We start from the raw sequence: 24,698 nt of genomic DNA on the forward strand, positions 1-24,698 counted from the left end.
AGTGAGAAAGCACTTGAAAGAATGTCTGATCTCGAAATCGTAAGAATCAATGGTAGGAAGGATCTTGCTCAGACTGAGAGACTGCACTCACTTCTGTATCATTCTCAAAAGATTAGATTATTGGATTGGAGTGATTTCCAGAACATATGTCTGCCATCTACTTTTAATCCGGAGTTTCTCGTCGAACTATGTATGAGTTCCAGCAAGCTTCAGAAGCTATGGGAAGGAACTAAGGTAAGTAATTTGTTTCCATAAGCCTAGTTAACAAACTCTAATGAAGTCGTGTCAATAAATTATGTTATTTGTCAACGCATGCAGCAACTAAAAAATCTCAGGTGGATCGATATGAGTTATTCTAAAGATTTGGAAGAGCTTCCCGATCTTTCAACTGCCACTAATCTCGAAGAATTACATCTTAAAGGATGCTCAAGTTTAGTGGAGCTTCCTTCTTCTATCGGGAATGCAACCAATCTCCTGAGATTAGATCTCTCTCGTTGCTCAAAGCTGGTAAAAGTTCCTTCTTCTATTGAGAATTTGACCCATCTCCAGAGTTTAGATCTCTCTTATTGCTCAAATCTTGTGGAGCTACCCTCTATTGGAAATGCAGCTAAACTAAATCTTAGTCGTTGCAAAAGTTTAGTGGAGCTTCCTTCTTCTATTGGGAATGCAACCAATCTCGAAGCGTTAGATCTTTATCGTTGCAAAAGTTTAGTGGAGCTTCCTTCTTCTATTGGGAATGCAACCAATCTCCTGAGATTAGATCTCTCTCGTTGCTCAACCTTGGTGAAAATCCCTTCTTCTATTGAGAATTTGACCAATCTCCAGAGTTTGGATCTCTTTCATTGCCCAAATCTTGTGGAGCTTCCCTCTATTGGAAATGCAACTAAAATTGAGGAACTGAATCTTACAGATTGCTCAAGTCTTGTGAAGCTCCCGTCTTCTATCAATGCCACTAATCTCAAGCAATTGCTTCTACAAAACTGTTCACGTGTTGTGGAGCTCCCGGCTGTTGAGAATGCGACTAATCTCCGGATAATGAAGCTCGATAATTGCTCGAGTCTACTAGAGCTCCCTCCTTCTATTGGATCTGCCACAAATCTTCAAACATTGGATATCAGTGGATGTTCAAGTCTCGTGAAACTCCCCTCCTCTATTGGAGATATCACTAATCTCAAAAACTTTAGTCTATCCAACTGCTCAAGTTTGGTGGGGCTTCCCTACTCCATGGGAAACCTTCAAAATTTGTCTACGTTGATGATGCGTGGATGCTCAAAGCTAGAGGCTCTTCCAACCAACATTAACTTGGAATCTCTCTCTTCACTTGATCTGAGAGATTGCTCGCAGTTGAAAAGTTTTCCTGAGATCTCCACAAACATTAGGTATCTCAACCTCACAGGAACTGCAATAAAAGAAGTTCCTATGTCGATCATGTCGTGGTCTCGTCTTTCTGAGTTTCGTATGTCATACTCCGAAAGCCTCAAGGAATTCCCGCATGCTCTTGACATCATCACAGAGCTGCTTTTTCTTAACGAAGAAGATATACAACAAGTTCCTCCATGGGTCCAGGGAATGTCTCGTTTACGTGAACTTAGACTCCACAACTGTAAGAATCTGGTATCACTCCCCCAACTTTCAGATTCCCTATCTTACACAGATGCAGACAACTGTGAATCCCTTGAGAGGCTGGATTGTTCCTTTAACAATCCGTATATTCGTCTGAAGTTCAGCAACTGCTTCAAACTGAACCAAGAAGCCAGAGATCTCGTCATGCACACATCGACTCGTTCTTATGCGATGTTACCCGGTACACAAGTCCCTGCCTGCTTCAATCACCGAGCTACTGCTGAGGGTACCTTGAAAATCAAGTTGATTGAGTCGCCTCTTCCTATGTCCTTGAGATTCAAGGTTTGTATCATGCTGGTTGAAGGTACGGAAGAAACTTTTGAGACCTCGGCGTTGGTACGGATTAGCTTCGTGGACAAACAAAATAATCTCAAGGTTCGGTGTACATCATCAAGCTTCCATGCAATAGGTCGAAGAATTCTAACAGATCATATCTACACATTTGAAGTTAATGCAGAGGAGGTGAGTTCCACCGAGCTTCTCTTTGAGTTTACAATAGCCAATAATAGCAAGTGGAAGATCGGAGAATGCGGGATATATCAAATCTTGGAGGAGGGTTCAGAGATGGGCATCGATGGAGGAGAAGCAAGAATCGTCAAGAGCTATTGAGACTTTGAAATTTGTGTTTCTTATTCACTTTTTATTTGTGAAATATGGCGGATCCAGACCGAATGAAATGTGCTGCGAAACCTTGCGGGATTGAGATAACATCATTATCCAGACCGAGTCAGGCATCTGATTTTCTGAGAATTTGATCTTATTCTTGCATTGGATGAGCAACAAAAAAAAAAGAGTCATTATTCTTGCATTGGATGAGCAAAAATTATGTGGTTAATTAGATTAGTATCTCGGACAAGGATTTTCCAAATTCAGATGTGCTTAGTCTTTGAAGAGTTAAGTTAATATCCGTTACACCAAGGTACCGTTAATGTTTCTTGTTGTTGTTGTTGTTTGCTAAACTTTGGAGTTTCTTTCTAGAGATTTTACAAATGCTTTCATTGCAGTTTCTTCAGGTTAAACTAATATACACCCAAACACGATTAGGGTGGAGTTCATGATTTTTGACAAGGTAATTACTATTAAAGAATTATTATACCTCTTATTGAATGGTTCTAGACAGTTGCTCCTCTGGTTAACTCAATAAGCATCATTTTAGAGCTCATTTAGATAATTGTAAGTCAATAAGTCACCATAGGTAGCTGAACCCTCCATATATAGAAGAAGGTCGTTTAGGCAAAACAAAGTATATCAGGAAACGGGAATCATCTGGGGCAGTTAGCTCGGTCGGTAGATGCGTTGCTTAGGTCGCACTTCTCTTAATGAGTCTGTCCATTCAAGCTGTCTATGGGAAAGGCGCATCAGCTTAATTAGCTCTTGTAGTCACTAGTCAGACTGTTCGGTCAGTAGTTCTATTGAAAAGCAGCTTCATGTATCACATTAATTTTTTAGTTTTGTAAATGCTTATATTCCTGGTTGATCTGTTTTGTTAGGACAAAGCTCACATGGAAATGGAAACTTGATTATTGATCTCTTACTTGGACTTGCTTAAAGATGCATGTGAGTCTTTTCTGGATAGTATATATGTAAGTTACAAGTCTCACTTTGTTGGCGTTGCACATAAAACTGAAAATTCTATTATCACATTTTAGACATCATTAGTGATGTCAATAGTGAGAGATTATATGATATTAAGCTTGAATCTTCGTTGGTGTTTACCCTTGAAAAACCTTGTTTTATCATTAATTATCTAATATGCACGATTGAATGATTGTGATTATTGGAATTACATGGCATATGAAAGATTGAGAAGGACTTGAGATACCATAAAGTTTAAAACTTAATTGTAAAAAACTGCATATTAATCATTATTTTATTTTGTTTTCCAGTGGTGTATAGTAGTAGTTGCAGTTTTTAGGTGTTAAGATTTGCAATTTGTTCTCATTGATCCAAGCTTTATGCTCTTTTGTATCTCTTTCTTTATGGATTCTTAAAATAGACGTATCTGCAAAAAGTTTTGTTTTTTTTTGTTTGCTTGCCCTGTTTTATTTTATCCTTTACTCTGCAGATTCAACTAGCCTTACTTGGCTGCTGAGTAAAATTTTGATGTTCAGACAACATAGCTTTCAATGAGAGACATTGTAAAATGTTTTACTTTAACAAGCATATTTTTTTAGATCAGAATCCAAAAGTTGTTGTGCGTTGCAAAAGACAGACTCAGATTTTTGTTCTTTCCCTAATCGTAGTTTTGTTTGTGGTTTTCTGTCCAGATTTCACAGTCCTACCGTTGGAAGAAGCTGGTGGACGAGGGTGTGTGTACACGGGACTCTTTGGAACATGCAAACGCATATATATATATATGACAAACGGCATGAGAGACTATACCGAGGAATCTCTTACAAGAAAACTACAAAATGTTGGCATTACCACTTTTTTCTGTTGGGGAAAAAAGTTTACATGTATTTTAGGGACCAATCTGGCATGTATTCAAGACTAGAGAAGGACCAATCTGGCGAGTATTGCTGGTTCATAACACGATATATAGTTACCTGAACAGACTACTGAAATCCTGTGCTGGAACCACTACACTATATATATGCTGAGTACTAAGAAACCAGGTCATGTCACTGCTACAAACTGTATCTAATAAGTCCCGGTTTCTTTATGGATTCTTAATATATAGTTGAGAAACTTAACAACACACTACTTGAGATTGTTGACCAAAAAAAAACACGAAATAACATAAATTATATCGACTTTTAGGAGAGCATATCTAACATTTGAAGTTAAAGCAGAGGAGGTGACTTCCAACGAGCTTGTAATACCAATTGGGAGATCAAAGAATGCGGCCTACTACTAATCTTGGAGGTCCCACAAAGCCATTCCACCTATCCCTTGACAACATCATCAATTGTAGTAATTTGTTTCTTTGAAGCCGAAGCTTCTCCATTAGTAATAACACCATTACCAGTTTTTGGCCTAGCAATATATGCAAATGAAGCTGTATGTTACATACATGCAGAAGTATGAAAGATAAGTAGTATTGTATACCTTATTATCCAGGCAAGGATCTTGCAGTTTTTTTCTTGAATGAACCAATTTCCCTTCCACAGCAACCTGAAGAAGGACACATCTTTTAGCTTGCATACTTTTTTATTGTCTTAAGGCTAAGACTGGACATGTCATTTTGTCAATATATCAAACAAATCCAAGCCAATAGCATGAAATTGTCGTCACTTCTAGCTATGATCTATCTATGGATCAAACACTTATCACGAAACAAACATCCGAGCTTTATTGTTGGACCTGCATAGTATATGATTTATTCTTTGGGCTTATCTAAAACTAAAACCATAGGGTTAAGTAAATAGATAAGATTTCCAATAAATTAGTAAAATTAATAAAGAAATTAAATCAACTTTAGACCGTTCTTTTTTTTTTTTTTTCAATAGAACTAGAAGAGGTGAATCAAAAGTCAAAAAGGATTACATCTTCTATTACTCTAGAAAAAGGATTACAACAATGCTAGGCTACGTTCTTTCTTCACAAATCATTCATCATAAACACAACACAACTTTCTCTCTGCTTCAAATCTCGCAATCTTTCTTCATTCCCTTCCAATTTGTTCACTTAATCATGGCCAAAACAAGGGAGATTTACTCAGATGTTATACATTTTAGGTAATATTACCAGAATCTACAAAAAAAATTTTATTACCGGAAAAAACGTAATTACAAAAATGTCATTGCCACGTCAGACGCCACGTCAGACGCCACGTCAGAAATCGCTGACGTGTAAACCATCACTCAACCATCACTCAGCCGTAATTACAGTTGTAATGACGGCTGAGTTATAGGTATGTTTTGGCTGATTTATGAAAAAAACATTTGAGTAAGAGCGGACGGCTGACTTAGAGCATAATAACTCAGCCAAGCGTTACGACTGACTTATTAAAATCTGGCTGAGTTATGCTCTAACTCAGCCGTCTTTACGGCTGAGTTTTCACCCGATGGTTGAGTTGTCAAAATTTTGGCTGAGTTATCACTACGATACAGCTGAATTACCTTTTTCCGGCTGGCTGAATTATGAAAAACGGCTGACTTATGAGATGTTGTTATGGCTGAGTTATGGTTAAAAACTATAACTCAGCCGTCATAGGCTGACTTATCGTACAACTCGGCCATTTTACGGCTGACTTAGTAGCAAAAGATTAATTACTAGAATGTTATTCAGTTACGGCTGACTTATTAAACGATACGGCTGTATTTTCAGTTGATGAAGCGGCTGAATTTGGCAGCAATTTTTTTGCTTTTTAATTACTGTAATGTTATTCATGTTGTGACTNTTTTATTACCGGAAAAAACGTAATTACAAAAATGTCATTGCCACGTCAGACGCCACGTCAGACGCCACGTCAGAAATCGCTGACGTGTAAACCATCACTCAACCATCACTCAGCCGTAATTACAGTTGTAATGACGGCTGAGTTATAGGTATGTTTTGGCTGATTTATGAAAAAAACATTTGAGTAAGAGCGGACGGCTGACTTAGAGCATAATAACTCAGCCAAGCGTTACGACTGACTTATTAAAATCTGGCTGAGTTATGCTCTAACTCAGCCGTCTTTACGGCTGAGTTTTCACCCGATGGTTGAGTTGTCAAAATTTTGGCTGAGTTATCACTACGATACAGCTGAATTACCTTTTTCCGGCTGGCTGAATTATGAAAAACGGCTGACTTATGAGATGTTGTTATGGCTGAGTTATGGTTAAAAACTATAACTCAGCCGTCATAGGCTGACTTATCGTACAACTCGGCCATTTTACGGCTGACTTAGTAGCAAAAGATTAATTACTAGAATGTTATTCAGTTACGGCTGACTTATTAAACGATACGGCTGTATTTTCAGTTGATGAAGCGGCTGAATTTGGCAGCAATTTTTTTGCTTTTTAATTACTGTAATGTTATTCATGTTGTGACTGAGTTATAATTTGTTTGATGGCTGAGTTTTATTTAGGCTGATTTATAATTTGTTTGATGGCTGACTTGCCACGTCGGACGCATCATCCATGTCAGCATTCCATGTCAGCATTCCATGTCAGCATTCCATGTCAGCATTCCATGTCATCATCTTTTTCTCCGGAAATACGAAACATCGTTCCTTTGACTTTTGTTCTTCAACTGGTTAATAAGTGAACTATTTGCATGGTTTTTACCTTCTTATTCTACTTGTTCTTCTACTTCTTCTTCACTTTCTTCTTCACCTTGTTCTTCTACTTCTTCTTCACCTTGTTCTTCCACTTCTTCTTCACCTTGTTCTTCACCTTGTTCTTCTACTTCTTCTTCATCTTGTTCTTCATTTTCTTTCATGGATCCAGTTCCGGTACTAGTTGTTTCCAGTAATTGGGTAAAGGCACAGAGATATGTATTTAACACCGACGATAGAGGGTGTATAGTTGTGCAGATAGAAGGAGGCACAACACACGACAAGCTTGTGCAGATAGATCACTAAAACAAACAACCATATTAATATTATTTTATACTCTTATTATTTCTTTCCTTTAATTTTAGCGTAAATACACGTGGGATCCAAAGCATACTTTAACGGTCTAGACGCAGTTTAATTTGGTGGCTAGAACGTTATTCAGATCCCAGATGCGTGCACTCAAGAGGATATGGGCGAGTGGTGGCAATAAACCCGAGATGCTGACTAGCAAAGTTTGGAATGATGTGGTCGATATGTTTGAAGAATTTGGCCCAGATGACGTCGGTTTCAAAAAGTGATTTCCATTGTACTTTCGTGTCGTCTTCTATATGAATTATGAACTATGAACTATGATTTTTTTTTATTTTTTTTATTTTTTTTTATTTTTTTATTTATTTTTAATTTCGTTTATGTTGTACCTTCATATCAGTATAAATTCGCCGTTATTACGATATCTCAGCTATTACGGAGTGATAACTCAACCATAATGCTCGATAAGTCAACCACAATGTACGATAACTAAGCCATAACATGAAGACGAGACCTTTCGTTTTTCCGTAAAACTATAACTCAGCCATCAAGTCGTATAAATCAGTCGTTTGCTTTCAGATTGTTTCTTGTGATAACTCAGCCATAACTCTTTATAACTCAGCCATAACATGAATCGACGAGACCTTTCGTTTTCCCATAAAACTATAACTCAGCCATCAAGTCGTATAAATCAGTCATTTGCTTTCAGATTGTTTCTTATGATAACTCAGCCATAACTCATTATAACTCAGCCGTAACATGAATCGACGAGACCTTTCGTTTTCCCGTAAAACTATAACTCAGCTGCCAAGCAATAATTTGACGGGAAACCATAAGTTAAACTAATATTAGATGCGACCTTTCGTTTTCCTATTGTTTTTCCTTTATATTCTCTTAATTCATTGTATCGTTTCGGTTTCTTCATCTTCATGTCTATGTTCATTGTATCATTTCCTTCTTTTCCGCTCATTGCACCTATTAATATCCTCTGAATCCCCTCACATATATTGCATCTTCGTCGATAAGTTCACCTTCAAATCTCCTCTACATCCAATATCAATATATTGAATTTCCTTCGATCATTGCACATGTAAGTCTCCTCTCCATCCCTTCTCTATCTATTGCATATTTTCCGATCATTGCACCTATCAGTTGTTGACGGTTGTTTTTATTTTGATAGCCGAGCTATGGACAAAGAGGGTTCCAGTAAACGTTAAAAACGCAAGGCAGACAAAGCAATAGCGCCCATGAACATGGTCGAAGCAAGTTCCAGTAAACGTCCAAAAAGAAATGCAGATTTTGAGTGGGAAGAGGAAGCACTATTGGCCGTGTCCGAAGCTTTTACTCAGACGAGAGTCGTGGCCGAGGCGGAGATAACTGATCGCTACACAACAATTCTGCATATGATGGATGATCATATGATGAAGAAGGAAGACAATACCGCTCTCGTGCATCAAGTGGAACTAATCGATGCTCAACTATCCCAACTGAATCAAATCTTGGGTGGAGAACTTGTCGACTTAGAGATAGAGCACAAGAGGTTAGAGGATATGAGAGAGATTGCGGCGGCTGATGTCGAACAGTGTGTGGTTCCTCCTCCTCTTGATTGGTGTAAACTAAAAGTTCGTGGTTCCTCCTCCACTTAATCGCTTTTAAAAAGTGAACTATGAACTATGAACTATGATTTTGTTTTTTTTTTGATTTCGTTTATGTTGTACCTTCATATTAATATAAATCAGTCGTTATTTCGATATCTCAGCCATTACATACTGATAACTCAACCATAAAGTTTGATAAGTCAACCACAATATTTGATAACTCAGCCATCACTTTAACTTGATTATTTACATAACTCAGTCGTGAATAACGATAACTCAGCCAACCCTCAAATTAGAATGTGTAAAAATCACTCTAAGTCTATAATTATTACTTTTTATTGGTTTTAATGATAGTAATATTCATATTTCCATTCTAAATTTAAATTTTGAGTTATAATTTTAATTTACAAAATTTGAAATAAAAAAATAAAATTTGAAATACTTTTACAAAAATAAAATTCGAAATTCGAATAATAATTATATAATTATTTTGAATAATATATTGTGAAAAACTCACTTTATGAATTATGATGCGTGTGGATTTGAGCAGGCACAAAATTAGTGATTTTTCGCGTTTCCCTAACAACACTTTTTCTGACATTCAGAGACGTTTTAATATTTATTAGGAATCTGACAGAACGAAAAAAGAAGAATACGTTTTCATATTATTGAGAAGACTCTAAACAATAACTCAGCCGTCATAAACTATAACTCAGCCGTCATAAACTATAACTCAGCCATAACTCCAATTATAAGACTAAATAACCGGCCAAACCGAACCGAACCAAACCGAAAAACTAATTTTTCCCCTTTTGGTATTTTTGTATTGGTATTTTCGGTTAATTTCGGTTGTATTCGGCTTGCTATCGGTTATATTAAGTTAATCTACCTAATTTGGATAACATTTGAGTTATTTATGGTTATATATTCATCTAACCGACCCATAACCAGAAATAACCGAAAAGTAATTTCAAAAATTTTAAAATTTTCAAATGGTTATCATATTAGTATATCCAAATTACCACCTTAAACCAAACACAATACAACCACAATATTAGTATAATGATTGTAATATTCATTTTTCCATTCTAAATTTAAATTTTGAGTTATAATAATTTTAATTTACAAATATTTCATAAGTCAGCCATAACTTACTCAATTGTGTTGGGAAAATATTTTTATTAAAAAAAAAAATTTCAAAAATTCAAATTCAAATTTTGAGTTCCTTTTAAAAAATAAACCGCTAAAACCTCCCTCATTTATTATGCGTGTGGTTCTTAACAAGAAACATAATTATTGTTTGTGTCTCCCCAACAACACTTTTTATATTCTCGAGAAGGTATATAATAAATTAATATGGCCGTTGCATAACTCAGCCGTTACACCATTAATATGACCGTTGTATAACTCAGCCGTAACACCATAACTCAGCCGTGTTAAGTACATAACTCAGTCGTCACGTATATTATTGTTAAACGACGTCGTACGATTTGTTGTTTTAGTATAAATGATGGGATTGTAGTGATTTAGTGCTTTAGTAATCAAGTGAAGATGATGGCACATAGAGATCTCTGCGACGGAAACTCCAGGGCTGATGAGAAAACTGCTTCTGAAGCATTAACTGAGGTAGATCTCTAGACCATCTGAAATCTCAAAGCATTATCTTAATATTGTGCTTGTGGTAATGTAGGAGCTGAATCGTAAATAAAGAAAGATGAAAATGCGGTATGGCGAAATACAGAGGCGCGACAAGAGTGTTCCAATCGGGTGTAATTGTGGTGCGGTGGTTTTCGTTGCCACTGAAACAAGTATTTATTGGTGGTGAAATATGGTGAATGTATGCAATGGTGAGATATGAATGGAATGATGGATGGGTGTTTCAATTCCCCTTATGCTGTTGCAGTATAAGAGGTATCAATCCTAAATGAGTGTTTGTGAACAATTAAGATATGCATATGAATCTAAGTTAAGACAAATGTAATGATTGTTTGTCACTAACAATCCTAAGATGAAAATGTAAAGATGCAGAAAGTAAACTACAAGAACCAAGAACTAAATGCAAATGAAACTGAATGATTGAAACTGTAATGAAGCAAGAACAGAAATAGAAACTACCACTAATGAACTAATGCAAGACAATTAATAGATGAAAGCTAAATGTATGCAACTGGAATGAAACAGGAATGAAACAAGACAATCACAAATCATAAACAAGAGTTCTGGGGATGAACTCGAGCAAGCACTCGACCGAGTGTAGGTCGAGTGAGAGGTCGAGTTGGCTAAATCCGGAAAACAGAGCAACACAACAAAAACAGAGCAACACTAAAACCAATCAAACAACAAGCAAGCTACAAGATTAAGACTTTAAAATCAATAAACAAAGAAGGTTCCTGAGGATGGATTCATGGGAAGAACTAATCATTGTGGTTATCTAACTTGGTCAACAAATCTCAAGCAAACTTTGAGCTAACCTCTAGACATATAAATCTAAGACAAGTTTCTCCCACTCTCATGGTCAAGAAACAATCAAACCTATGCAATTCTAGACTTGTTCTCACACAGTAAAGAATCTACACAAGCAGGCATTAAGCAATACATCTCAAACCAAACAAGACCTCTAATCTCTTAGCAAGCCTAATGGTAAGCTCTAGATCTAGCCTTATCTATGCTTCTTAAACATTGGTGTGATGCTAAGAAGCTTGAAATCAGATCCTAACCTCTCAGTTCAGGATCAGCATTAAGAACATCTAGCCTAGAAGAGATCTACAACAATCAAGCTTGACCAAATCACACAAACCACAAGATCAATCCATCCTAACCCATCCTCAAGATCCTAAGGAAACTACTCACAACAATACATGATGATCAAAGTCAAAAACCCAGAAAATATTGAAACTTGCATTATTAGAAAGATAAAACTGAGATCTATAATATTGATGAAAGGATCAAACTCAGATTCTCAATATCTTGAAAGTTATTGAACCAACAAAATATATAATCTAGTCTTCTTTCTTAAGAAAGTACAAGATCTAAAAATATAAAATGCAAAAGGAATAAAACTAAAAAAGGTAAAAACAGGTTTAGAGAATATCTAAAAAGCTGGACACTTTGGTGGCTGCAGGTACAAGGTCTTATATAGGTGGGAAGGTGGAAGCCCTAAAAATAGAAAAAGTCAAAGCAGTCAACGGCTCGGTCAACTCGACCTGTGCTCGGTCGAGCTAGGGGTCGAGCTGGCTTCTCACGTGCAATCTCCACTCGGTCGAGTCCTCCTCAGCACACGGTCGAGTGTCTGGTCGAGTGTGCGGTCGAGTTGGACTCCGGACCTTGTTGTTTCAGCCTTAACTCCCTTGTTTCCTCCTCAAGATTGCTTCACATCTCTTCTCCATTGCTTCCATGCTCCTTAAGCTCCAAAATCACCTGTTTATGCATGAAAAGATGCAAATGCAATGCAACTAAACCCTAATGCATAATTAGTGCTAAAGCTACACAATAATGGCCTAAATGGATAGCAAAAGATGCAAAAGATGTGAATAAACTAAGGGAAAACAAGGTAAAATATATGAACATCAGCCACTTCTAATGATCCTAGCAGGAGAGGAGAACCTTATTTCAGTTGTCCGTATGAAATCACAGATGTAAAGATTTTTGTACTCTTATTTTTATGCTCTGCTTCTTGATTTTTTTATAGAAATTGGGATATAATATGAGTTATGTACTATTTGTAAGGGTCCCGGTCAAGGCTGCGGTTTCAGGAGGTGGTGGACCGATGCATTGCGCGAAGAGTTTGCCAATATTTAGGAGGAGAAGAATGAGATGAAGCAGGACTTGGATGCAGCCAAGAAGCGCATTGAGACTCAAGAAGAAATGATCTTCAGTATGGAAAAGAAATATAACGCGCTAGAGAAGAAGTTTGAGAGCTTGAACAAGTATCTGTGAACTTAGTCAAACTCCGTTTTTTTTTTTTTTTTTTTTTTCCTAGAATTGTTATGAACTTTCTATGTTTTGGTGTTTTATCAGTCTCTTTTAATAACTCAGCCATAAATTTATTATAACTCAGCTATAACTTTATTATAACTCAGCCGTAATTTATGATAACTCAGCCAACCCTCGAATTATAATGACTAAATAACCGACCAAACCGAACCGACTAGAAACTAATTTTTACCATTAATTTCGGTTATATTCGGCTTGCTATCGGTTATATTAGGTTAATCTACCAAATTACAAAATATTTTGGGTTATTTATGGTTATATATTAATCTAACCGATCCATAATCGGAAATAACCAGAAAGTAATTTCAAAATTTTTATAAATTTCAAATGGTTATCATATTAGTAAATCCAAATTACCACCTTAAACCAAACACAATATAACCAAAACCAAACTGTTAAATTAAAACTCATACTGTTGCTCATCTGAACCCTACACCTCAAACCCTAACCCTAATCCTAACCCCTAAATGTCATGTTTTGAATGTTTTACACATTTTAATCAGAATGTGTAAAAATCACTCTTTGTCTATAATTATTACTTTTTATTGGTTATAATGATTGTATATTTATTTTTCCATTCTAAATTTTAATTTTGAGTTATAATAATTTCAATTTACAAATATTTCATAAGTCAGCCGTTTATGTCGATAACTCAACCATAACTTACTCAATTGTTGAAGAAATACTTTTATTAAAAAAATAAATTCAAAATTCGAAAAATAATTATTTAATTATTTTGAATAATATATTCTGAAAAAGCTCACTTTATGAATTTATTATACGTGTGGATTGAGCAGGCACATAATTAGTGATTTTTCGCATTTCCCTAACAACACTTTTTGTGACATTGCAAGACGTTTTAATATTTATTAGGAATCTGACAGAATGAAAGACCCAGGAAAGAAAGAAGAATACGTTTTCATATTATTGAGAAGACCTTAAACGATAACTCAGCCGTCATAAACGATAACTCAGCCATAACTCCACTTATAAGTCTAAATAACCGACCAAACCGGACCGAACCGAAAAACTAATTTTTCCCCTTTTGGTATTTTTGTATTGGTATTTTTGGTTAATTTCGGTTATATTCGGCTTGCTATCGGTTATGTTAGGTTAATCTACTTAATTTGGATAACATTCGGGTTATTTATGGTTATATATTTATCTAACCGATCCATAACCGAAAAGTAATTTCAAAAATTCTAAATGGTTATAATATTAGTATATCCAAATTACCTCCTTAAACCAAACACAATATAACCATAACCAAACTGATAAATTAAAACCTATAATGTTGGAAATATGAACCCTACACCTCAAAACCTAACCCTAACCCTAACCCTAACCCCTAAATGTCATGTTTTGAATGTTTTACACATTTTGATTAGAATGTGTAAAAATCACTCCTTTTCTATAATTATTACTTTTTATTGGTTATAATGATTGTAATATTTATTTTTCTATTCTAAATTTTAATTTTGAGTTATAATAATTTCAATTTATAAATATTTCATAAGTCAGCCGTTTATGTCGATAACTCAGCCATAACTTACTCAATTGTTGAAGAAATACTTTTGTTAAAAAATATAAGTTTTGAAAATTCAAATTCAAATTTTGAATTCCTTTTAAATAATAAATCGCTAAAATCTCCCTCATTTATTACGCGTGTGGTTCTTAACAAGAAACATAATTATTGTTTGCGTCTCCCCAACATTACTTTTTGTATTCTCGAGAAGGTATATAATTATTTAATATGGCCGTTGCATAACTCAGCCGTAACACCATTAATATGACCCTTGATTTGGTTTCGTAGCAGTTGATAACTCAGCGAACCCTCAAATTAGAATGATTAAATAACCAACCAAACCGAACCAAACCGGAAACTATTTTTTCCATTATTTTCGGTTAATTTCGGTTATATTTTGCTTGCTATCGGTTATATTTTGCTTGCTATCGGTTATATTAGGTTAATCTACCTAATTACAATATATTTTGGGTTATTTATGGTTATATATTAATCTAACCGATCCATAAACGTAAATAACAGAAAAGTAATTTTAAAAAAATTTTAAATTCAAAGGGTTATCATATTAGTATATCCAAATTACCACCTTAAACCAAACACAATATAACCAAAATCAAACTGTTAAATTAAAACCCATACTGTTGCTCATCTGAACCCTACACCTCAAACCCTAACCCTAACCGCTAAATGTCATGTTTCGAATGTTCTACACATTTTGATTAGAATGTGTAAAAATCACTCTTTGTCTATAGTTATTACCTTTTATTGCTTATAATGATTGTAATATTCATTTTTCCATTCTAAATTTTAATTTTGAGTTATAATAATTTTAATTTACAAAAATTTCATAAGTCAGACGTTTATGTCGATAACTCAGCCATAACTTACTCAATTGTTGGGAATAATTTATTATGAGAAAAGCTGACTTTATGTATTTATTATGTATGGATCTGAGCATGCACAGAATTAGGGATTGTTCGCGATTCCCCAACAACACTTTTTCTGATAATTTATTAGGAATCTGAGAGAACTAAAGACCCAGACCAGAAAGAAGAATACATTTGAATATCTCATAACTCAGCCGTACGAAGTACATAATTCAACCGTAATTCATAACTCAGCCGTGTGAAGTAAATAACTCAGCTGTAACTTAACCGTAAAATCAGCCATAACTTTGAAAATAGACAAATCAATGTTTTACATATCCAAGTACAATTCATACAAAAAGAAATCCAAATGTTTTACATATCATAGTACAATTCCTACCAAAAGAAACAAAACGAAGGACATAATGCATTATTTAAACTGACCCATAAAATCAGGTGCCTCATCGAAGATTTCTGTTGCCATTTTAAGGCGTATAGCTTGGATATTTTGATCACATATGCCATCGAAAGACAAACCAAGCGCTAGACATTCTACAAACTTTAGAGAGTACACGCCACAGTCACCAACCGGTACGTTTTGAGGGATCTTGGAGGCACTCCTCCTCCTGAAACTGAACTGACTGAATGTAGGTGTACGATATTTGTGAGGAATTATATCGTTCATCATCGCTGGAATCATCAGAGTAAACTCCCTACAAGCATTCAGAATTTTGATATCATTGTCTTTGGTTTTTTTGTCCCTCGATGATATCATAGCAAACAATATGCCTCTTGATGAGATCCACGTGAAGCGCCACCTAGTGATCGCCTCTAGTTTGTGGAGTAATATACAGGTGCTCCACATCTTATATCCACTTCAAATTAGTCGGTTGATATTGTGGAATCAAACCATTAACTAGCTCTTCATAACTGTTGTCTTGTCTTTGAATTTAAACAATTTGGGTTTCATCTCGAACTGAGCATAGTCACGAACCATCGTACTGGTGAACCACGGGTCTATAAATGCAATGCGTTTGTTGTGGAATGGGAAGAGATCTCGTTTGTACCTAACCCTGAGGAGTCTCATATACGCGCCCATGTGCTGCAAAACAGAAAACTGAGTAGTAAACAACAACTCAGCCATAATGTAAGTCAGCCGTAAACAATAACAACTCAGCCATTATGTATTATAACTCAGCCATAAATATAACAACTCAGCCATTATGTATTATAACTCAGCCGTAAACATAACTACTCAGCCATTATGTATTATAACTCAGCCGTAAACAATAATAACTCAGTCATTATGTATTATAACTCAGCCGTAAATAATAATAACTCAGCCATGATGTATTATAACTCAGCCATAAACAATAATAACTCAGACATCAAGTTAAACTTACTTCATCAGACAGCCCCCCAAAGTGATCATCCTTCACTGGCCAATTTTTTCTTTCGGTGATGAGAGTCCTATAGAATTCAATCTCGACTGTTGTCTGGCCTAATGGTATATGCCTAACAAATAAATAAACACAGGTTAATATAATGTTAACAAGCTGTGATTAACAAGGGTCTAAAGGGTCATACTTGGCTGTCTTTAGGTACTCCAAAAGTTTTTTCAACTGCACCGGATCAACCGGTGCCAGAGGATCATATATTCCAGCTCCAGGTACACAGTTCTTCCTCATGCACGTCAGTCCGTTGTCTCCAATATAAGGAAAAATCTTTGCTTGTGGAGCTTGTTCTGTATTCATCGCACTTCCATCCGGGGATAGCTTAACACTAGCAAGCCTTAAAGCTTTAATTCTATCAAGCCTAATCTTTTCCTCCGCATCATCATCAGACTCAGGTTCAAGGAAATCGTTTTCAGCCATAAACTCAGATGTCATATCACATACACTGCTGTCAGCAGTGTCGGCACCAGCGTTTGCACCAGCTTCAGCTCCCCCCTCACTCAAAATAGGTGCTGCAAAATTCAACGGCCTCACGAAAGTAGGCTTAGCAGTCGCCCACACGGCAGTAGGCTTAGTAGTCTTTCTACTTCTTTTCTTTTGCTTATTATCTCCAACCTCCTCGGCTTCTGCCTTCTTTGCCACCGCCAACTCTTTGGCATTCTTTGCCACCATGGCTTTTGTCTTCTTTGCCTCTATTTCTTTGGCCTTCTTTGACTCTATTTCTTTGGCATTTTTCCTCGTGTTAGGCCGTTGATTTGGTTTCGTAGCAGCTGGAGACTTCTTCATGAAATTAAGAGGATCATCTTTATCAAACTCTTTATTCAGATTCTTACTGATCCCAGCCAAACCACTGCCATCTACGTGTATAACATAGCGAAGACAATTAAAGATAATGATAACTCAACCTAAACATTCTGGAAAATCAGCCATAAAATTAACATAAATCAGACATTACCGGAGGACTGTTGATAGAGTAGTTTTGTTGCATTTTTCCTGGAACTTTTGGTGTCTGTAGTTTTTCCTGAAGGTCTGGTGGTACCAGTGACATTATCTTGAAATTTGAACATGCATCAGTCGTGTTTTGGCCAGTTTGCCCAACACCCATGGAAAGCACGTGCTCTTTCATATGTTTGAGTTCACTCTCAAAAGATCCAAGCCTGGTTCCAAACCTTTCATTCATCCTCTTTTCTATTCTATCTCCAATCTGCTTCTCCAGATTCGCAGCAATGTTTTTTTCGAAGCTGTCAAACCTTGAGGTTAAATTAGACACCAACTCAACGAGAGTTCCAACCGACCCAACCGACACATCATCTCCAGCATCTTCCTCCTCACTAGCACACTGAAACAAATACACAAACCGTCGTAAACAAGATAACAAAAGATTACATATAATATAAACTCACTATACACCATATCACTTACCTTTATTCCTTTCTTCTTCTTCTTCCTCTTCTGTGCAGCTCCTTCACCAGATTCACCACCCTGACTGTTGGAAACTTCCACCTTCTGGACTTTCTGCTTCTTTGCGGGAGGAGATTCAGAATCAACAGCTGCTTTAGCTTTTAGTTTTTTTTCTTATCACTCCCCTTAACATCCCAAAAACCTTTAACAAACTTATCCTCATGTATGTCTTGGATAAGGCGATCAAGTGCTGGGTCGTCTTCTTGACCTGGCCACGTATGAAATAGCTCGCGTACATCATCCTTCATAACCATTTTAGTCACACGCAGCTGTAACATAAGAGATTATGAAACCCATTAGTAAATCATAACTCAGCCATCACTAAATAATAACTCAGCCATCACAAAATCATAACTCAGCCATTACAAAATAATAACTCAGCCATCACAAAATAATAACTCAGCCATCACTAAATCATAACTCAGCCATCACTAAATCATAACTCAGCCATTACTAAACAATCACTCAACCACATATAAACCTTACCTCACCAAGCGCTCTGATCTCTTCAGCAATTACAGATTCCATCGTTGAACCTGTACGGTTTCCACCCCAATGAAGCAACGATATGCCACCATTTTCTTTTTTTGCATTCCCAAATCGTTCTCCAAAGCATTGGACTGACTCATATGCCCAAGCCTGTAACACGGGTGTTAAACCACTAAGGGTGTACGATCCTCCCGTAGGCTTCAACATCTTTACAGAAACAAACTCAGCCACATGCATTAATAAAATCATAAATCAGTCGTAAAGCATACAGTAACTCAGCCATCGAATCGAATAGATCTAACAAATCAGCCATCATATGTAAATCAACGACGGCGACAATCAGCCGTAAACTATCGACAAAACCCCTTAATCAGGCGCAAAACTCAAAAATAAAGAGGAAGACACATACCGGAACTCAAAAATGAGACGGCTTAGACGAAAACGAACAAGAGAGAGAGAGTTTTCGCCGATGAAGAGAGAAAGAGTGAATGAGGATATCGAGCGAGGACGGCGAGAGATAACGGCGAGAGATGACGGCGAGAGATGACGGCGAGAGATGACGGCGAGAGAGTAGAGAAAGACAGAATATCGTCGACGGAATTAGGGTTCGTCGAAGAGAGAGATAGATTTCGCCGACGAGAGAGAGAGAGTTTTTTTTATTCGCGGTTTGTGAACAGTGAAAACTGTTCACTTTCCCTCTCATTTGATATAAACAAGAAAATTGTCGATTCTGGGAAAAAAACTGACTAGTGACGTGGAAAATCAAAAATGATGTGTATTTTAATTTGCTGATGTGTATCTTTTTTTTTTTACTCAAAATCGAAAAACTAAACCCAAGGGGTAAATTCTAATTACACCCAGGGCTTTTGGATAACATTTGGATAACATTGTAATTACACCCAGGGCTTTTTGGATAACATTTGTAATCATATCATATCAACTTTTGGATAACATTTGAGTAATTCTTTCTCAAAACAATGAAGATCTTCAGCTTCGTGCTTTTGGTGATAACAACCTTCACGATGCTCTTTGGTTCTTGTTCGGCTACTGTCTACACCGTTGGGGATTCCGATGGATGGATTGCCAAAAAAGGATTCTATAACGAATGGGCCAAGGAAAATGTTTTTTACGTAGGAGACTCTTTTGTCTTCAAATACGATCCCTCCGTCAACGACGTTACTCAAGTTTGGGGCGCTTTAGAATTAGAATTCTGCGATACTTTTTCTCCTAAAGCCGTCTACAGGACAGGACATGATGTGGTAACTTTCACGGAACCCGGAGAGCACTACTTCATCAGCTCAAATCAAGCTCAATGCACACTTGGACAGAGGCTCGACGTTCTTGTTGTTCATGACCCATCACGTCCTATTCCTCCACCACCACCGAGCAAGATCCTTCCTCCCGGGGAAACCTACAAGGTCGGTGACTTTAAAGCATGGAGTGTTCCTGAAAAGAGTGACTACTATAACAAGTGGAGTGAGGATAAATTGTTTCATGTAGGAGATAGTCTACTTTTCGAATACAACAACGAAATAAATGACGTTTTAGAGATTAGTGGTGATCTTGAATTCATATCCTGCGACCCGAATTCTCGCGTAGCCATGCACACGACAGGCCATGATCTCGTTACGCTCACCAAACCAGGAGTTCACTATTTCACTAGCTCATAGACGAGTTGTGGTCAAACCATTACCCAAAGCTGTTACTTTCACCAATTTTCCGAAGAAGATGGATTTGTCAGCTATGGACCGCCTCACAAAGTGGTTAAGCACTTTCAGACCCCAGCCCCATCCATCACTAAAGTTTTTTTTTATAAATATAATGTTAAATTATATTCAAAATAAAAATAAACATTGTTACAACTGGGACATCTGTATATAGAGAGGTAGGACCTATTATCATATCAAAACAAAAGCATAAAAATTACAATTGCCGGGAGACGTCTCCAATTCCCCTTCCTCCTCTCCCACCGTTTTATTATGGAATGCTTAGAAGATTTGTTTAGACCACGAACATTCCAAGAAAAAACTAGACATTATGTTGCGAGGGAGGCTTCCTACTCTGATTAGGAGCAAGAAGATTTGATACTACCTTATGAGCTGTTTTGGTGCCACGCGGTAAGTAAGGCCGTAAAGGGACCTCTCCCTGCGAACCCCGTACCTGAGTGCCAACTTCAGAGTGCCAAACCGTAGCCGAACCGGCCTTCACAACCTTAGCAGGCGGTGGAGCTACTTCTCCTCCTTCCCCCGCTTGAGATTCTTCTTCAGCTCCCAAAACAGAGTAAGAGTTTGAAAGCAGAGAAACCACACCAGACTTCGAAGAGTCAACCCTTTTACTTGGGCTACAACCCGGTTTTGGAGTTTGCCAACCTTCTGCCTCCTGCATCTCGACATCTTCACAAACATCTTTCTCGTGGTTGTCATTCCTCGAGATAGACGGGCCCGCATCCACAACTTCATGGTGATCCGAAGATGGAATCATAGCAACAGTCGTGGCCAAATGCAATGGGGAATGTTGAACCTGCTGCTGACTGACAAGTAACTCCTCATGGGGCAAACAAGTAGACATAAGATGGCCCCATTTCTTGCAACGTGAGCAACGTGGAGGTAACCACGGGTAACTATAACAAATAACGGTGTCCAATTGCCCTTCATCACTAACGTTTTTGTGTTTATTTGGTTTGAAATTAGCTAATTAGAGTTTATCTAATTACTGGTTCAATGGTTGTAAGTTTGCAGACTCTGTTTTTCTTTTGCTTGTTTCCTTACGACCCAAGTTTTGTTTTCAGTACTGATGTAACGTTTCAGATTTTATTCATTATATATATCGAAACATTATTTAAATTTCAGTTTAGTTCTTCCAATGTTTTGTCTCAAGAGTCAAGATTCTGTTATGTAATAATTAACTACCGGGTACACAAGTGCCTCCCTGCTTCAATCACCGAGCTACTGCTGGGGGTTCCTTGAAGATCAAGTTGAATGAGTTGCCTAATCCTACATCCTTGAGATTTAAGGCTTGTGTCATGCTGGTTATGGGTAAAGAATTTATGATACATCGGGGTTGATCTGGATTGACATCGTGGACAAAAAAAAATGATCACAAGGTTTAGGTTCAGTGTAATTGTGTAAACCAAATATCCATAGCGTAGATATCTTAACAGAGCATATCTACACATTTGAAGTTGAAACAGAAGAGGTGACTTCCACCGAGCTTCGATTTGCGTTCACAACAAGCAAAGACAACTGGAAGATCAGAGAATGCGGGCTACTCCAAATCTTGAAGGTTCCTTCATGTTGATGAGCATGAAGAAAGCTTCATAGATGGCTTTGGTGTCGACTGGGTTATCAATGTGTAATATTGGGTTTTTTTTTTTTTTTTTTTTTTCTAAGCATGTTAATATCATTAGAAATGAAAAAGTTTGGCTTTACAGAGGAAAAGCTCTTGGTTCTTGAACCTTGGCAAAAAGAATAAAAACAAGATTACAAGATTGGGAAAACTCTAAGAGAGTTCATTAAATCCGTCGCTGCATCAAGTTGCGGAAACGCTTTCGGTGCTGTCTGGCAGTGATGATGTTTTTTACCTCCTTATGGATAATCTTGAAAGTTTTGGTCGGAGGTATTGAGACTTGGTTGTGGATCAAGTTGTTGCGCTGCTTCCAGATGTGATAGATCGCTGCTTGAGAGACAATTTTACGCAAGAGAGACGGTGTTGTGTCTGCGGAAAGTCGAACCCAAGATAGGAGTTCTGCCCAGGACAGAGGTTGTTGCGTTGTTGGAGCAATACATAACAAAACCAGTCGCCAAATTTCGGAAGCGAAGAAGTAAGTGAAGAAGAGGCGGTCTCGAGACTCAATGTCTAGGGAACAGAAACTGCAGGCTGGAGAATGGATGAGTCCCCAGGAGAACAACCTATGCTTAGTTGGAAGTCGATTTAGTTGAGCCACCCACATGTTGAAAGCGTGCTTAGGGATGGCCCCTTTGAACCAGACTGCAGAACTCCAAGTAGTTTCCTCACTCCTTGGTCTTAGGCGAGACCAAGTTCTTGAAGTGGAGAAGCCATTACACTTAACAGAATCCACAACCCAATTGAACTCATCCGACTGAGCAGGATTTGGTGTAGCTTGAGCAGATGTCAAATACGTGTGGAGATTCAGCTCAACGTTAGATCTAAGGTGAGCGAGGTTCCAGATATTGTCCCTAAAAACGTCTTTGATTTTTGCTTGTAGGGGAACTCGAAGCTTCCTGGGACCAGTTGGACCTATAATCTTGAGCAGGGGGCCCATAGGCGTCCAGGAATCATACAAAAACTTATTGTGTTCCCTGATCCAACAGTCGCTTTGACAAACTGTTCCGCCAGCGGTCGTAACCGTAGTAAGATTTCCAAATCCACGAGCTTTTAGGCGTTTCCTTGAGCTCCCAAAAGCTCTTGTTCTGAATGTTGTGGAACTTATGCCATTGAACCCAAAGCGAGTCACCACCTGAGAAGAGGAGCCAAACAAACCTTAGACAAAGTGTCTGGTTCCAAGAAGTGAGTCTGCGGAGACCTAGACCATCCTCATTTTTGGGAAGACAGACTGAGGTCCATGACACTTTTGCACCTGTTGAACCATCAATGCTTCCTGACCAGAGGAACCTGGAACAGAGAGATTCAATCCTTCTGATACACCCTCTTGGTAACATGAAAGTTGACATCCAAAAGTTTATTGTCCCATAGATTACTGATGAAATGAGTTGAGTCCTTCCAGCAGAAAGTTCTGACAGCACAACTTCTGAACTTGCGAGCCAGCTGGTCTAGCAAGGGCTCATACTCAGATAACTTCAATTTCCTATGCATTAGAGGGAGTCCAAGGTATCGTATTGGTAGTGAGCCAATTGGAAAACCATGCCTCGCCAAAGCAACTTCTTGCATCGGATTAAGGCCCACAAAGAACAGCTGAGTCTTCTCTTTATTGGTATGGAGCCCTGACCAAGAGGCAAAGTCCTCTAGGGTTTCATTTATACCATGAAGGGAGGCTTCTGATCCGTCGAAGAAGATCATGACATCATCCGCAAACATCAAGTGAGTTAGAGCAATACCTGATGCATTTGGGTGGAATCTCATGTAGCTATTGGCAAATCTTGACTGTAGTAAATTTGAGAGCACCTCCATAGCCAGCACAAAGAGATATGGGGACATCGGATCACCCTGTCGCAGCCCCTTGGAGCTTTTAAAGTAACCACTCGAATGGCCATTAAGACAAACAGAGAAGGTTGGGGTTGTAATACACTCTTAAATCCATGCCACAAACTTCTCTGGTGCTCCAATGGCTCTCAAAGCGTTAAGAACAAAGGACCAGTTGAGAGAGTCAAAGGCTTTCTTAATATCAACTTTCATCATCGCTCTAGGTGATATGTTTTTCCTGTTAGGGCATCCGCAATGGGGAACACTTTAGGATGTTCTTAGAGTAAAAATATTATGAAAATAATCTAAGATCAGTAGTTAAGATCTTTTTGTTAAAAAGTTAATTATTGAGAGAACATGTTTAAGATCATAAGATTTAATAATATAATATTCTTAAACATATTACATTTATAAAAACTGTAAAAATAACATTTAAATTGCAAACTTATAAAACTTGTACTAAAATTCAAAATACAATACCAATTTTTTATGAAACAAAAAAAACATTAAAGATTAAAAAAAAACAAACAAACATATTACTTAATTAAAACAAACAAATATTTTATTTAATTAATACATAGTTTAAATCAAATCCTTTTTTAATTTGTGAAAAATTATTTGCAAAAAATTGTATCCAATCACAGCTTGCCACGTCAGCTTAGAACTGAACCTAGATCAGTTCTACATCAAGAACTGGACAACATGTTCTTATGCCACTATTCATTATATTTATAATTTTAATGGGCTAAGAACACACCAAGTGTTCCCCCATTGCGAATGGCCTTATATCCTTGGACAACCTCCAAAGCTAATAACACATTTTCTGCCAAAAGACGGCCAGGCATGAAAGCCGACTGAGCTGGTGAAATGACCTTCGTCAGGAACGCTTTCAGCCTTGACGCTAGGAGCTTAGCTATAACCTTATATAGAGTGTTGAGGCATGAGATAAGTCTGAAGTCTGATGCTCTCTCAGCATTTGTTGATTTTCAAATTAGGACTAAGGTTGTTGCATTCCAC

At 37.3% G+C, this 24,698-nt stretch overlaps 2 protein-coding genes across 3 annotated transcripts in view; both read left to right on the forward strand.

Moving 5' to 3' along the window:
• LOC104710927 (probable disease resistance protein RPP1) overlaps positions 1-4,321 on the forward strand; it is a 15,133-nt gene extending 10,812 nt beyond the window's left edge. The window contains exons 4-8 of one of the 2 annotated variants that reach the window (XM_010427578.2): positions 53-234; positions 319-2,542; positions 2,628-2,692; positions 3,114-3,206; positions 3,891-4,321. In XM_010427578.2, the coding sequence (XP_010425880.1) occupies positions 53-234; positions 319-2,232 (2,096 nt within the window). In that variant the 3' untranslated portion in view covers positions 2,233-2,542; positions 2,628-2,692; positions 3,114-3,206; positions 3,891-4,321. The remainder of the gene's footprint in view (positions 1-52; positions 235-318; positions 2,543-2,627; positions 2,693-3,113; positions 3,207-3,890) is intronic. The other variant, XM_010427579.2, reaches the window with a different exon arrangement.
• Positions 19,499-20,191, forward strand: LOC104715237 (cucumber peeling cupredoxin-like). Its single transcript, XM_010432660.1, has one exon. The coding sequence runs from the start codon at positions 19,499-19,501 to the stop codon at positions 20,189-20,191; it is 693 nt and encodes a 230-aa protein (XP_010430962.1).

The sequence above is a fragment of the Camelina sativa genome, chromosome 9, assembly GCF_000633955.1.
Source record: "Camelina sativa cultivar DH55 chromosome 9, Cs, whole genome shotgun sequence".
Taxonomy (NCBI): Eukaryota; Viridiplantae; Streptophyta; class Magnoliopsida; order Brassicales; family Brassicaceae; genus Camelina; species Camelina sativa.

Bases quoted from the DNA above. Each gene is read 5' to 3' on its own strand.
- LOC104715237 (XM_010432660.1), top strand. From the start codon at position 19,499: ATGAAGATCTTCAGCTTCGTGCTTTTGGTGATAACAACCTTCACGATG.